The sequence below is a fragment of the Peromyscus eremicus genome, chromosome 4 (genome assembly GCF_949786415.1).
Source record: "Peromyscus eremicus chromosome 4, PerEre_H2_v1, whole genome shotgun sequence".
NCBI classification, from domain to species: domain Eukaryota; kingdom Metazoa; phylum Chordata; class Mammalia; order Rodentia; family Cricetidae; genus Peromyscus; species Peromyscus eremicus.
This window is the reverse complement of record NC_081419.1, coordinates 67,543,552-67,559,956: the sequence shown is the minus strand read 5'-3', so window position 1 is coordinate 67,559,956 and position 16,405 is coordinate 67,543,552. Positions and strand designations below refer to the sequence as shown.

The 16,405-nt window shown below is 44.0% G+C and overlaps 1 protein-coding gene across 2 annotated transcripts; it reads right to left on the bottom strand.

Annotated features, from left to right (window-relative positions):
• Nucleotides 1-3,091: 3,091 nt before the first annotated feature.
• Harbi1 (harbinger transposase derived 1) lies at nucleotides 3,092-16,405 on the bottom strand. Of its 2 annotated transcripts, none has more exons than XM_059260938.1 (3): nucleotides 16,212-16,405; nucleotides 14,192-14,994; nucleotides 3,092-3,601 (listed from the first exon to the last, which is right to left on the bottom strand). In XM_059260938.1, exons 2-3 carry the CDS (start codon nucleotides 14,859-14,861, stop codon nucleotides 3,222-3,224), a joined length of 1,050 nt encoding a protein of 349 aa, XP_059116921.1. In that variant the 5' UTR covers nucleotides 14,862-14,994; nucleotides 16,212-16,405; the 3' UTR covers nucleotides 3,092-3,221. The 2 variants fall into 2 exon arrangements, with proteins under 2 accessions (XP_059116921.1, XP_059116922.1); XM_059260939.1 differs by having other exon boundaries at nucleotides 16,225-16,405.

The window sequence follows — 16,405 nt, the reverse complement described above, 5'->3', positions numbered from 1 at the left end:
TTGACAAAGAAGCCAAAACTATACAATGGAAAAAAGAAAGTATCTTCAACAAATGGTGCTGGCATAACTGGATGTCAACATGTAAAAGATTACAAATAGATCCACATCTGTCACCATGCACAAAACTCAAGTCCAAGTGGATCAAAGACCTCAGCATAAATCCAGTCACACTGAACTTGATAGAAGAGAAAGTAGGAAGTACTCTTGAACACATGGGCACAGGAGATCACTTCCTAAATATAACACCAGTAGCACAGACACTGAGAGCAACAATTAATAAATGGGACCTCTTAAAACTGAGAAGCTTTTGTAGGGCAAAAGACACAGTCAATAAGACAAAAAGACAGCCTACAGATTGGGAAAAGATCTTCATGAACCCCACATCTGACAGAGGACTGATCTCCAAAGTATATAAAGAACTCAAGAAACTAGACACCAAAATACTGAACAATACAATTAAAAAATGGGCTACAGAGCTAAACAGAGAATTCTCAAAAGAAGAATCTCAAATGACTGAAAGATGTTTAAGGAATTGCTCAACATCCTCAGTCATCAGAGAAATGCAAATCCAAACGACTCTGAGATACCACCTTACACCTGTCAGAATGGCTGTGATCAAACTGAAGACACCTTATGCTGGAGAGGATGTGGTGTAAGGGAACACTCCTCCACTGTTGGTGGGAGTGCAAACTTGTACGACCACCGGAATCAGTATGGCTGTTTCTCAGAACACTGGGAATCAATCTACCTCAAGACCTAGCCATACCACTTTTGGGCATATACCCAAGGAATGCTCAATCATACTACAAAGATACATGCTCAACTATGTTCACAGTAGCACTATTCATAATAGCCAGAACCTGGAAACAACCTAGATGCCTGTCAACTGAAGAATGGATTAAGAAAATGTGGTACATATACACAATGGAGTACTACTCAGCAGAGAAAAACAATGACATCATGAAATTTGCAGGCAAATGGATGGAACTAGAAAAATATCATCCTGAGTGAAGTTACCTAGAGACAAACATGGTATGTACTCACTCATAGTGGACACTAGATATAAAGTGACAATCAGACTGCAACCCACAGATTCAGGGAGGCTACCTAGCCAGGGGGGACTCTAGGATGACTGTGGCTTATAGTAAGTTTTAGCTTTACCCAATCACTGGACAAGCTTTAGTGAAACATTTCACTATTAGGATAAGAATTTGTACTGTATCAAGCTGATGAAAGAAAATGCTGCCCGTACTTTCAGGAGGGGAGGTTAAAATCTTTTTAGAACATGGATTAGCATATAGAAAAATGTCTGCCATAAAACAAACAATGAAATGGAAGATGAATAGTAAGCTCACTTACACAACTTAAGTAAAACATAGCTCTCTGAACAAAAAATAAAAAATAAATAAAAATAAAAAGGAAAAAGGACCAGGTAGTGGTGGTGCATGCCTTTAATCTCAGTACTCGGGAGGCAGAGGCAGGTGGATCTCTGTGAGTTCGTGGCCAACCTAGTCTACAGAGCAAGATCCAGGTAAGCCAGGACTGTTACACAGAAAAACCCTGTCTCATGAAAAAAAAGGTGGGTGGTGGGGAGAAAGAAAGAAATGTCAGGCCAGCAAGATATATCAGCAGGTAAAGATGCTTGCTGCCAAGCCTGATATGAGTTTAATCTCTAGGACTCGCACGGTGGAAGGAAAGAAGTGACCCCCACAAGTGGTCCTCTGATCTTCACACATGCACCATGTACCACACACACACAAAATAAATGAGTAAGTGCTATTTTTGTTGTTGTTGTTGTTTTCCGAGGGTTTCTTTATGTAGCTTTGGAGCCTGTCCTGGAACTCGCTCTGTAGACCAGGCTGGCCTCAAACTCACAGAGATCTGCCTGCCTCTGCTTCCAAGTGCTGGGATTAAAGACATGTGCTACCACTGCCCAGCAAGTAAGTGCTATTTCTCTTTAAGTGCTATAAAAAAGAAATGTAGTCTAGTTAGATATGAATTTGTAAATGTGTGGAAATCTCTTGTTTATTGCACTGCAAGGGTCTTTAGCTCCTCTGTAAGTATAAACGTGGTTTGTTTGTTTTTTTAAGATTTATTTATGTATTCAATGTTCTGCCTGCATGTACACCTGCAGGCCAGAAGAGGGCACCAGATCTCATTATTGATGGTTGTGAGCCACCATGTGGTTGCTGGGAATTGAACTCAGGACCTCTGGAAGAACAGCCAGTGCTCTTAACCTCTAAGCCATCTCTCCAGCCCTAAACGTGGTATTTTATCTGTATTCAAATTACCTTCTTCAAGCTGACTCAGTCCTTACCACCACTTAGCCTCTAACTCTGACTCAAGGGTGAACTAGGAGACTGAAGTTCAGATGTTCCCTCTAGGAACTGGATCCAAATCATAGTCCAGTCAGTGAGGGCATGCTTAGGATGGTGGCTTCCCACTGTCCTTAATGTCGTCTTCAAATCAACCCTGCAAATGCAGACTAGCAGCTCCTTTCTCTTTCTTTTCTTTTTTTTCTTTCAGTTCTAGGGATCAATACTTCGCACACACACACACATGCTAGGCAAGTGCTCATTTATATTAGAAGATCATTCCTCAACTAAACTCATTCTTTCTATTTGCCTATGTAGACAGCAAAGGAGAGAAACAAAGAACCAAGGTACTAGGCATGAGGACTTAAACCTGTGATCCCAGCACCTGGGAGGCTGAATGAGGAGGACTGTTACAAGGGCCAGGCCAACCTGGGCTACATAGCGAGCACCAGGACATCCTGTGCTATATGGAAAAACCATCTCAAACAAAAAAAGCAAGGAAGGAAGGAAAGAGGGAAGGAAGGAAGAGAGAGAGAGAGAGAGAGAGAGAGAGAGAGAGAGAGAGAAATCAGGACAAACACTGTTTTCATTTGAGATTTCCAGATAATTGAAACAATAAAATGCTCTGGTTATGTGCTGTTTCCTCCTTTACTATGATTTTACCGTTGCCACCAGTGAACTTTTTCAAGAGTGGTGCACAGCCTGGAGTTCACTGCACATTAGGGAAACATTGTCTTGGTTTGGACACATTTGGAAGGGCTGGAATGCACCACCCCCACCCCCCCACCCCCCCACCCCCGTCCTTCTAAAACATTAAATGTTAATTTATGACAAGCGTGCACATTCAGTCACACTAGATGACAGAACTTGGTGATGAAAGTCTCCCTCTTTCCTCTACCTTCCACACTAACTAAAATGAGTGAGCATCAGCTCCTGCCGGATTCGGTCAGCCTCTAAGTCCAGGGACTCCATTTGCTCATGCTCGCCCTCAGGTGGCTGTTCAATAGGTCCAGTGACTGGAGAGGACCAAATGTCCATCCCGTGTTCCAGGGAAATGTTGTGAAGGACACAACAAGCCAAGATGATGTGGCTGGATTTCTCTGGTGAGTACTGCAGTGCTCCCTTCGATCCGTCCAGGCACCGGAACCTACAGCACAGTGTTCGCAAAGTCTTCTCAATCACGCTGTGAGTTGCAGAATGGGCCCTATTATAGCGATACTCTGCTGGAGTTTCAGGAATATGAAGTGGAGTCATGAGCCAGGTTCGGAGAAAGAAGGCACTGTCACCTGAATGAAAGGCCAAAGAGAATGTGACTGAGAATGGATTATAAACAAGAAGTGAAATTCAGGCAGGATGTGGTAATCTCAGTGCTCAAGACGTTGAGACAGGAGGACTACCTCAAGTTCCAGGCCAGTCTGAACTACATATGAGCCCTTGTCTCTCAGAACAAAAAGTTAAATTTGGGGCCGGGCGGTGGTGACGCACGCCTTTAATCCCAGCACTTGGGAGGCAGAGCCAGGTGGATCGCTGTGAGTTCGAGGCCAGCCTGGGCTACCAAGTGAGTTCCAGGAAAGGCGCAAAGCTACACAGAGAAACCCTGTCTTGAAAAACCAAAAAAAAAAAAAAAAAAAAAGTTAAATTTGGAAATACAGTAAGGAAGGAGAGGAAAATACAACAGCCTTTGGAGCCAAAGCATGCCATACCATAATAACCAACAGAAAAATGCTGTCATAAGAAAGTACAGGAGGGGGGCTAAAGAGATGGCTGAGGTTAAGAGTATGTGCTGCTCTTTTTTGGGGGAGGGGTGAGACAGGGTTTCTCTGTGTAGTTTTGGTGCCTGTCCTGGATCTCACTCTGTAGACCAGGCTGGCCTCAAACTCAGAGATCCTCCTGCCTCTGCCTCCTGAGTGCTGGGATCAAAGGTATGCGCCACCACCGCCCGGCATATGTGCTGTTCTTGCAGAGGACCTGGATTTAATTCCCAGCACCTACCTGTGGCTTACAACGATCTGTAACCTAGTTCCTGGGAAATCAACAACAGTTTTGTGGCCTCCGAGGATACCAGGGACACACACATACTATACACACATATATGCAGGCAAACTCTCATACTCCTAAACTAAAACTCAATAATTTTAAATAGAAGCATGAACTACTACTGACTGGCTCCTTTCCCCTTCCTTGAAGCTTGTTCTCTGCCCACAGTTCTTCAACCCTTCCTCCCTTTTCCCCATGGTGGTGGTGATGGTAGGAGATGAATGTCAAGGCTACAAACCAAGCCTAGTACAGGTGGCACAAACCAGTAATGCCTGCACTTGGGAGTCTGAGGCAGGAGGATGACCAGTGAGGCCAGCCTGGTCTATACAGTGAAAGTCCATCTCAAAAACAATAAAGTTTATCACTGTTAGAAGCATAAGGCAGTGTTGGCTGGCAATCTCCTTGACCAAAACCAATGGGGGGAAAAGCTGATAGCTAAGGAGATCTAATCTGAAAGCACCTGAAGGAAGTAGAAACACAGGAATCAGATCCTTGGCTCTTTCTTTTTTGGTGTTATATTTTTTAGCCATGCTGGGGGAGAACTCAGGGCCTTGCACACGTTGGAGAAGGGTTCTGCCTCTGTGCTAGAGCGACAGCCCTCAGAATTCCTCATCTTTTTTTTTTTTTTTTTTTTTGGTTTTTGAGACAGGGTTTCTTTGTGTAGCTTTGCGTCTTTCCTGGAACTCGCTTTGTAGACCAGGCTGGCCTCGAACTCACAAAGATCCGTCTGACTCTGCCTCCCGAGTGCTGGGATTAAAGGCTGCGCCACCACCACCCGGCTGTCTTTTTTTTTTTACTTTTCTTTTTCTTGAGGTAATTTCACGTAGCCCAGGCTGGCCTGGACCTTGCTAGGCAGCTGAGGATAACCTCATGATAACCTAATGATAAAGGGTCAGATGTGGTGGCATATATCTTTAATTCCAGCACTCAAGAGGCAGAGTCAGGCAGATTTCTGTGAGTTTGAAGCCAGCCTGGTCTATATGGTGAGATCCTGTCTCAAACAAACAAACCACCACTACCCCCAAAAAATTCAGACAGGATACCATATTTACACAATCTCTAAAGAGTTCAAGAGAAAAATAAATTCTAACAGGAGATCTAAAAACACTCAGGAAGAAAATTTCTAATTTTACTATTAACTTTCATGTCTGAAAGCATGACCTAGGTAGGGATTTCATACCATTTCACAATGATTTATCCTCCCAGTGCTGAGAAGAGTAAGACCTGTGTCTGCAGCAGCCATCAGAACTCAGGGAGCTGCATCCTGGATACTGCAATCACATAATCACACTTTTGTGACAGAGGTGCTGGAGGAACATGAATATGAAAATGCAAATAGTAATAATGAGAAGAAATCAGAAGTAGATTCAAATAATACTGAAGGCATTTCCTTTCAGTGACTTCCTTATCACAGGATCCTGGGAAGTCCTAAGAACAGCAAACAGAAATGGGCAGCTGAGTCCTCATCCAGCAGCACAGGTTTCTCTAATGTTTAATTGTCCTGACTCACCACCGCAGACAAACAAAGCAGCTCACACAGAGGTGCGACTCACCCCCTCCCCCCAAACTGGGTCTCATTACACAGCCCTGTCTGTACTGGAACTCACTCTGTAGACCAGGCTGGCCTCAAACTCACAGAGCCACCTGAGTGCTAGGATTAAAGGCATAAGCTACTATGCCCAGCTGGGTGCAACTTTTTATAAGTCCCAATCAGACACTGGGCCCTGAGTACCAAAGTAAGCACTGTACTCCTGATCCACCATTAAGTTCAATAAATAGTCAGACCGTTAAGACAGAGATGGCCACTGTTCTAAAAATAATAAAAGACTTCTTTCATTTAGGAGCTTATGTTTCTAAGACGGGACTAGCTGAAAATAACTGAGATGTCTCACAAAAATGTAAAGTTTATATTTAGTTGGTTTTCTTTTTTGAGACAGTCTCATTCTGTAGACCTAAAACTCCTATGTAGCTCAAACTGACCTTAAATTCACATAATCCTCCTGCCTCGGCCTCCTAAGTGCTGGGACTATAAGGCATGATCTACCACATCTGGCTTTCTCCCTACCACTTTTGTTTTGAATCTAGGGTCTCATGCAGATCAGGCCCCTAAACTTCTGATACTTGTCTCCACCTCTCAAATGTGGTATTACAGACATACACCAACTCCTTTCTTCTTTGAACTAAACTCACTCTTTCTAAACTCTACATTTTAAAAAATGGATGTAGAGCAGGCTATGATGGTATACACATATAACCTAGCACTTATGAGACAAGTTTGAGGCCAGCCAGGACAAAAAAGAGAGACTGGGGGAAGAGATGATGCTGGACCCTAGAGGTGCTTGATAGAACTAAAAAACCTGAGGATCCAGGTTTGATCCCTGGAATCCATGCGTGAAAGGAGAGAACTAACTCCTGCAAATTGTCCTCTGATCTCCACATATATAAAAATGTTTTAAAAGGATATAACACCTGTGACATACTGAACATCTACTATGTAGTAGGGACAGTAATAAGTGAGCAGCACTTTTGGGCTCAGAGTAAGACCTTTTCTTTCGGGGGCTGGAGAGATGGCTCAGAGGTTAAGAGCACTGCTTGCTCTTCCAAAGGTCCTGAGTTCAATTCCCAGCAACCACATGGTGGCTCACAACCATCTGTAATGAGATCTGGTGCCCTCTTCTGGCCTGCAGGGATACATGCAGACAGAACACTGTATACATAATAAATAAATCTTAAAAAAAAAAAAAAAAAAAAAAAAAAGACCTTTTCTTTCTCCCCGCCACTCCAAAAAAAGCCAAGAGCTGGACAGGATGGCTCAGTGGGTAAAGCACTTGCCACATGAGCCTGACAACCTGAATTCAATCCCTGGAACTCATATAAAGGTAGAAAGAGAGAACCAATTCCACAAAGTTTTCTGACCTTCACAGGAATGCTAAGGAATGTATGCACTCAACACTTAGACATCATACACACAAAATAACAATTAAAAAAATAAATAAAACGCCGGGCGGTGGTGGCTCACGCCTTTAATCCCAGCACTCGGGAGGCAGAGCCAGGCGGATCTCTGTGAGTTCAAGGCCAGCCTGGTCTACAGAGTGAGATCCAGGAAAAGACGCAAAGCTACACAGAGAGACCCTGTCTCGAAAAACCAAAATAAATAAATAAATAAAATAAATAAATAAATAAAACAAGCTCCATACTCATTAACTGATTATAACTCAAGCATCACTGGAATACAGATACTCATGAGGGGATTAGGATCAGATGGGGAACGGATTATAAATGCTTATGCGATCATTCAGTCACCCATAAGACATTCTGGGAGATCTTACCCAAAGCTGCTTAACAGCACTAGCCTAAGAGCTGAAGAAGTAAGAACTCAGCTGACCTGTTTAGAGAAGGGGTGTGTTTAGAGACGGGAGTTTAGGTAATACACCTAAAGGGACAGCTAAGAATGAGAGCAGGAAGGGACGGCTTAAAAGGAACTTAAAGTGGAGTATGACGGTATGCACCTGTAGTCCCAGCTACCTCAAGATGAGCCAAGAGGATCCGGCTCCTGAAGCCAGTCTGGGAAACAATGAGATGCCTGTCTCAAACAACACACACACACACACACACACACACACACACACACACACAAAAGAGCTTAAATATTCTGTGCCTCCTCTCAATTTTCTCTTTTGTAAAAAAAAAATGATATTATTTAACTTTTGTTAAAGCAGGGTCTCCTGTTTCCCTGGCTGGCCTTGAGTTTTCAGGTAATACTAGCATTCAAGGAGGCTGAGGCTGGTGGATTATGAGTTCAAGGCCAGTTTGAGGGCAGACTGGAAGACATATTGAAATCCTGTCAAGAGAAAAATAAAAAGTACCAGTGGGTGTTGCATGGAAAACGATATGTGTAACTGAGAAAAATCAGAAGCTGGGGGCTCATCGGTGTGCCAGCAGTCTGCCCACTGGGAACTGGGGAGGCTTCTCTTTAATGGACAATGTAAACATTAGAGACAGGTAGTTCCCGAGCATCTGCTCATGTTAAGCATCTCACTTATCTCACTTGAAACACACACTGTACAGATATGATTAGTGATTTTCCACTAATAGAGATGTATTCCAGCACCGGATAACACCCCCCCCCCCCCCCCCCCCGTAAGTTCTCACCATGAGGTTAATGCTGTCTGGAAACTCACAACCCTGCCTCAGCATCTTACATCCTTCATACACGGTTCCTCTTTCTTTTCTTTTTTAGGTTACAGGATCTCATGTAACCTAGTGTAATGTACATTATACTGGTAAACTGTCATATGCTGTTTGAGCTCACTGAAAAACTCGCTCTAGAATGGAGGGTTCCTCCCCCAAGTTCAGGCCCAAGCACATTTGTCTCATTGTTTTTGTTGTTGTTGTTTTGTTATTTTAAAGATAAATTTATTTATTATGTATACAGTGTTCTGCTTGCATGTATGCTTGCAGAAGAGGGCACCAGATCTCACTATAGATGGTTAGGAGTCACCATGTGGTTGCTGGGAACTGAACTCATGACCTCTGGAAGCCATCTCCCCAGCCCGTCTCACTGTTTTTTAAAACTCCCTGTCTGGGGATGGGCTGCCTGTAAGGAGAGCAAAGGACAGCAAAACAGCTCAAGAGTAAAAACATCTTGTTCTTGGAACAGCTAGAAGGTGAACCATGTCAACAGATCTTACTATTATTTAGTCCATGATAAAAAGGTGCCAACAGAGGAGATCGGAGCGTTCAGGGTGGTATGGTCGTAGTTTTGGGTAACTGTTGCCTTGCTTGCTGACCTTGACCTTGATATCCTCCCTATGCTAATTCCCTGCCGGGTTCCACCCTCCTGAATGCTTAAGGGAAGTTCCTTGTCTGTGCATCCTGCACATTGAACGTTAACAGCTTAGATGCAAGATTGTAAAACATCAGTAGCGAACTTCTGCCCTCCGGGGTTCTCCCACTGTGTTGTAAGCCTGTTTTTAAGACCTCCTCCCTCCTTCAATAAATGGCATTCGGCATAAAAAAAATAAAAAAAAAGAAAATGATTGAAGATATAAATACCAGTTACAAAGGTATAAACAGAAGATTTAAATAAATGCTTCAGATTACTTTCCCCTTCCGAAAAAAAAAAGTGTGGATATGGACAAGTTAAGACTGGTATCTAAATTTTATATTTTTGACTTAATAAAAAAAAAATCCTATGGCTACCTTCATTGTCATCAGAGAGTCTTCATCCAGTAACTGATAGAAACAAATGCAGAGACCCACAGCAAAAAATTAGTTTGCATATTGGGAATCCTGCTGAAGAGAGGGAGGAAGGATTGTAGGAGCCAGAGGGGTCAAGGCCATCACAAAAAAAAAAAAAAAAAAAACCAGAAACAACTAACCTGGCTCATAGGAACTCATAGAATCTGAACCAATAGCCAGAAAGCCTGCATGGGACTGACCAAGGCCCGCTACGTATATGTGACAGTTGTGTAGTTTGGTCTACTTGTGGGACTCCTAACAACAGTAGCAGGGACTGTCCCTTATGCTTTGGCTGGCTCTTGGGAACCTATTCACCACACGAGATTGCCTGGCACAGCCTTACTACATGGGGAAGTGCTTAGTCTTACCTCAATTTGATATGCCATGCTTGGTGGATACCCATGGGAGGCCTACCCCTAAGGTGTGTTACTTTTGTTTATGTTGCATTTGTTTAACTCTTTGAATAAATAAATCGTGAAAAAATTTTTAAAAATCCATATTAAAAAAAAAAAACATGCCAACAGTAAGAAAGACAAGCTGGAGGAAGTTCAGCCTGGAAAGCTCATCCACAGAGAGAAATGCAATCAGGAACGTCAGCTGACTGCCTCATTTCTCCAGTCACTTTCTACTGGATGTCCGTAAGCCCCTGATTTGATGATATCTCTCTCACACACACACACACACACACACACACACACACACACACACACAGAGGTTATCTATCACTTGCTCTTTATTCTTTTACTTTTGTTTGCCATATACTTAATGAACTCACTCATTCAAAATGCTGGAGAGATGGCTCAGAGGTTAAGAGCACTAGCTGTTCTTCCAGAGGTCCTGAGCTCAATTCACAGCAACCACATGGTGGCTCACAGCCATCTATAATGAGATCTGGTGCCCTCTTCTGGCATGCAAGCATACTTGGAGGCAGAATGTTGTATACATAATAAATAAACCTTTAAAAATAAATAAATAAAAACAAAACTGAAAGCATGGTTCTTATAGGTCATTCTCTGGACCCTACAGAACACCCAGGTTGGCCATGACCTTAATAAGTAACAGAAACTGGTCTTGAACTCTTCATCTTCCTGCTTAATCTCCCAAGTGCTTTATTACAGGTGTGCGCTGCTATGCCCAGCTCTTTCCTCTCGTCTAGGTTAGAACTCCTGGGCTCAAGTGATCCCTTCTGCCTCAATCTCTGCACTAGTTGACACTACAGGCAGGAGCCACCATGCTCACCTCTAATTCCACCCTAAAACACAATACATTGTGCTGGGCATGGTGGCACACGCCTTTAATCCAGCACTCAGGAGGCAGCAGCAGGCATTTCTCTGTGAGTTTACAGCCAGCCTGGTCTACAGAGTGAGATCCTGGACAGCCAGGGTTACAGGAAGAAACCCTGTCTGGAAAAACCCAAACCAACAAACAAAACATAATATGTTGTGTATAAGATAACCTTTGTCCTGCTGCTTATCTAAGGGTAAAGCTTAGGGGCTAAAGAGATAACTTAGTAAAGAGCACTGGCTGCTCTTCTAGATGACCTGAGTTTAGTCCCCAGTATAGCTGCTCACAACCATCTGTAACTCCAGTTCCAGAATATCCAACACTGTCTTCTGGTCTCTGCAGGCACCAGGCACACACAAGGTGCACAGACATACAAAACACCCATACGAGCCGGGCGGTGGTGGCGCACGCCTTTAATCCCAGCACTCCTGAGGCAGAGCCGGGTGGATCTCTGTGAGTTCAAGGCCAGCCTGGGCTACCAAGTGAATTCCAGGAAAGGCGCAAAGCTACACAGAGAAACCCTGTCTCGGAAAAAAAAAAAACCAAAAAAAAAAAACCAAAAAAAAAAAACCCACCCATATGGATAAAATAAATAAAAAGAATAAAGCTCAAATGAATAAAGCTTCCAGGCTCGAGGGTTTCCTTGTTACTAACAGTATTCTTCACAGCTGAACAGTCATTTTGGTTTACACCACTTGATGATGAATGAATTCTTGTACCACTCAGATCATTGAGTCAGCCTTTTAAATAAGATCAGCAGATATGAGCAGAATGGAGAAGCAATTTCTTTTGCTGTTGTTATTTTGTTTTGTTTTTTTTAAGACAGGGTTTCTCCGTGTAGCCCTGGCTGTCCTGGAACTCACAGAGATCCACCTGTCTCTGCCTCCCTAGTGCTAGGACTAAAAGGTGTGAACCACCACTGCCTGGCAAGAGGCAAGGTTTTTGTTTTTTGTTTTTAATTAATTTATTTTTTTATTTTACGTACATTGGTGTTTTGCCTTCATGTATGTCTATATGTGGGTGTCAGATCCCCTCAAACAGGAGTTACAGAAGACAGTTGTGAGCCACCATGTGGGTGCTAGGAATTGAACTCAGGTCCTCTGGAAGAGCAGCAGTGCTCTTAACCACTGAGCCATCTCTCCAGCCCCAAGAAGCAAGTTCTTATAATAAAAATTCTACCTCAGCCAGCCTGGGCTGCTGTGGCTACATGAGACCATGCCCCCCCCCCAAGAAAAGGGGGGGTGGCAAGATGATTTATCCTGTAAAGGCACTTGCCACCAAGCCTGAAGACTTGAGCTCAATCCCTGGAACCCACATGGTGGAAGGAGAGAACTGGTTTCGGCAAATTGTCCTCTGACCTCTACACATTGCCACGGCAGTCATGCCCCTGTCCCAAACTAAATAAATAAATGTGATTACAAAAATTTAGCTGGGTAGTGGTGGCAGACACCTCTGATCCCAGCACTTGGGAAGCAGAGGCAGGAGGATCTCTGTGAGTTAGAGGCCAGTCTGGTCTACAAATCGAGTTGCAGGAGAGCCAGGGTTACACAGACAAATCCTGTGTCTTAGAAAAAACTTTTTTTTTTTTTTTTTTGAGACAGGTTTCTCTGTGTAGCTTTGCGCCTCTCCTGGAACTCACTTGGTAGTCCAGGCTGGCCTCGAACTCACAGAGATCCGCCTGGCTCTGCCTCCCGAGTGCTGGGATTAAAGGCGTGCGCCACCACCGCCCAGCAATATTTTTTAAAATGTTAGATGGATACAGTGGCACTGGAGGACAGAGGCAAGAGGGTTCCAAATGACACCCTGTGTCAGCCACATGAACATGCCTGGGAGCTGTCTACTATCATTTTCATGTAGATATCACGGCAATAGTCATCAACAGCAGCAGTATTTCACATTTGGTACTTTGCTGCTACTATAGAGTAAACTTTGAAATGTATTACCCAATCCTCACAATAGGCATTATTGCCACTGGTTTTATAGTCACCATTTTACAGATGCTAACAATTATTGCCCTTACTGGCTGTATTCTAATTAACAAGTTCTGAGCATTTAAGTGTACCTATGTGAGTTCAAGCATTTTCTGGGACCAGAAAAAGGCATGAAATCCCCAGAGCTGGAGTTACAGGCAATTGTGAGCTGCCCAATGTGGGTGTTGAGAAGTGAATTCTGATCCTCTGGAAGAGCAGGAAGTGCTCTTAATCTCTGAGCCATTTCTCCAGCCCTCTTGTTTAGTTTTTGAGACAGGGGATCATGTATTACAAGCTGGCCTGAAACTCCCTATGTAGCTTCTGATCCTCCTGCCTCTCCTCCTCCTGAGTACTGGGAAACACAGTTATGCAGTGCTGAGAATGGAACCCAAGGCTTCCTACTCTACCAACTGAGCAACTTCCCTAGCCCCTTATTTTATTTTTGAGACAGGGTCTCCCTATACACCCAGGTTGGCCTAGAAGACTTTATATAGCTCAGGCTGTGCCTAGAACTCAAAAGCCTTCTGCTTCAGTCTCCCCAGTCCTGGGATTACAAGCATATACAACAACTCCCATCTTAAATATTGTTTTTGTTTAAAATTTTTTTAACATTTATTTTATGTGTACAAGTGTTATGGCTCCATATACATATTATATCTGTATAGCATGTACATGCCTTGTGCTGTGGAGGATGGAAGGATGGAAGGCATTGGATCCCTTGAAACTGGAATTATGGGTAGTTGTGAGCCTCCATGTGGGTTCTGGGAATCAAATCCAGGTCCTCTTCAAGAACAAGTGCTCTTGAGTTCCAGGACAGGCTCCAAACCTACACAGAGAAACCCTGTCTCAAACAAACAAAAAGAACAAGTGCTCTTAACCACTGAGCACACCTCTCCACCCCTTTAATATTGATTTTTTTTTTTTTTTTTTTAAATCAAGGTGCAAAGGTTGAAAGTTCAGTGGTAGAATCCTTGCCTGGCACTCCCAAGCCTTGGGCTTGATCCCTAGTACAGGAATAGTAATAGAAATAACTATGAGGATGTGGTGGCATACACCTTTAATCCTAGCACACGACAGGCAAAGGAAAGCGGAAGTCTGAGTTCAAGGCCAGCCTGTCTACACAGCAACTTCCAGGCTAGCCAGGGCTTCCTAAGGAGTCCTTGTCTCAAAAAGTCTCTAAGAAGTAGTAATAATGAGAGGAAGCAATGAAGGCTCAGAGTCCTCCTGAGTTTTCACAGAGTACTGAGAGGACAGAAAGTAAGGCCATAGGATCTTAGGTTCCACCCACTCTACAGCCTCACTTTCCTGTGGGTACAAACTCAAGACTTACACTTGCAAACTTACCCAGCAGCCAGCTCTCTTTGTACATCCCAGTTTCAAACTGACTGCTTAGAGACGACTGCTGTAGCACGGCACAGTCCTGGAGGCTCCCTGGCCAGCTTGTCTCCACAGTCATTAGTGCCCCTCTGATGTCACACACCACCAGGCAGTTCAAAGAGTGCAGACCCTTGCGGTTCACGTAAGAGAGGTCTTCAGCATTTGGTGCCTTGATTGCCACGTGGATACAGTCAAGCACCCCTATCACCCCCGGCATCCCTGCCAACCCATAGAATTCATCCTTTAGAGACTGTACTGCAGCTTCGTCAGCTGGAAAGTGAATGAACTGTGAGACCCTTTCCACAAGGGCTTCAGTGACATTGGCAACACATCGGCTCATAGAGGCTTGACTAATTCCAATTGCATCTCCCATCCGAGTCTGGAAGGAACCTGAGGTATAAAAGCCCAGTGCCGCCAGGATCTGTGTCTCTGGGCTAATAGCCCTAGATCGCTGAGTAGGTCGAGAAAGACTTGCCCCCAAGAGTTCCACTAAGTAGTAAATGAACTGTCGGGGAAATCCATACATGGACATCAAATATTCATCAGTCACATCATCCAGCTTAAAACGGTCCAAGGTCCGGTGACCTCTGCCATACAGCAAGAGATCACAGTCAAGCACTGTTATTGGTATAGCCATAGCCAATATGGATATACACTTCTATCTGCTTTTTCTGAATTTTTCCCAATGAAGAGCTTGGCACAAGAAGGAAGTGATAAAATTCAACAGCTAAACCATCAGTTAAATGGCTCTGACATTTATAATCTTCTTTCTGTAAAGAAATTAAAAGAAAAAACAATTAGAGCTGGGTGGTGGTGGCACACGCCTTTAATCCCAGCACTTGGGAGGTAAAGGCAGGAGGATCTCTGAAGTTTGAGGCCAGCCTGGTCTACAGAGTGAGTTCCAGGATAGCCAAGGCTACACAGAGAAACCCTGTCTTGAAAAACTACAGAACAAAACAAAACAAAAAAGAACTAGAAACCTACAAAACCATACCAACTGACTCAAAACCTGTAATACCTTTGCAGCAATTCATTTTTTAACTCTGAATTTTTCTCCACTAACTCACTGATACATGGCTAATTTGGTCTGATTTGCAGACAATGGGAGTTTAATCTCAGTGGCTCATTTAATGCCTGGCATTCCAACTGAGGACAGCAAAAGATTAATGGAGGAGATGGTGCAACTATTCACAAGGTAAAAGAGGTCTATGGCAGCCATGAAGCAGCTTACAAGTTATAAACACTGTGAGGATTAGTCATGGAGGTTTGTTTTTCAAAGCCCTATGGCTCCACCTTATAAGATGCGGGAGTGCTCAAACCGGTCTAACCAGGAAGCTAGGAGGAAAGAAAAGAAAAAAGTCCATAACCTTGCCCGGGGACCTACACCGTCTGCTGTAACAGGCTTTCTCTTTATCTCGAGGTCCAAATCCCGAGGCTGAAGGCTAGAAAAGAAGGAAGACTAGCCAGAGGGAAAGGAGGAAGACCTTGAGAGAAACAGGTTTGGAATGCCGGGGCCACTTTTACAACCCGCCTTCAAAATATTACTAAGGGACAGAGAGAGGACAGAGAGAACACGGGGTGGCTGCAAGTCTGGTGAAATGAATTGGATTCCTGAGACTCACACAGTGGAAGGAAAGAACGGTCTGACGTAACTTGTCCTCTGACCTCCACATCCTTGCCATACATAGCACGCCCCTCCTCCAATACATAAACATAACATTTTTTAAAGTTTATTCCTTTAAAAGTTGTGCAAATAAAAAGATTCCCAACCCAGGCATGATGGCTCATTGTAATTCCAGTACGTGGGAGGTAGAGGGAAGAGGGTGAGTTCGAGACAAGCCTGGACTACAAGAGTCAGTCAAAAGAGAGAAAAAAAAAAAAAAAGCCAACAAAACAAACTCCCAAGATTGGCCCAGCGCGAACTGGAATGTTAGCGTCTGGAAGCTGGGGCGGTAGCATGGCCGCGTGTTCCGGTGAGCTACAGTACCTTCTGGGCTAACCTGAGTTACACAGCGAGACCTGGTCTCAAAAAAGCCAAAGTCTGACTGCTCGGACACACCCGATGGCCGCTCACTGCCTCGCCGCAGCAGCCGGGCTCCCGGGAGCACACTCCGCCCTCCCAGCCGGGGAAGGCCCTCCTCCGGAACCCGCTGCGGCACCCAGACCGCCACGGTGCGCAAC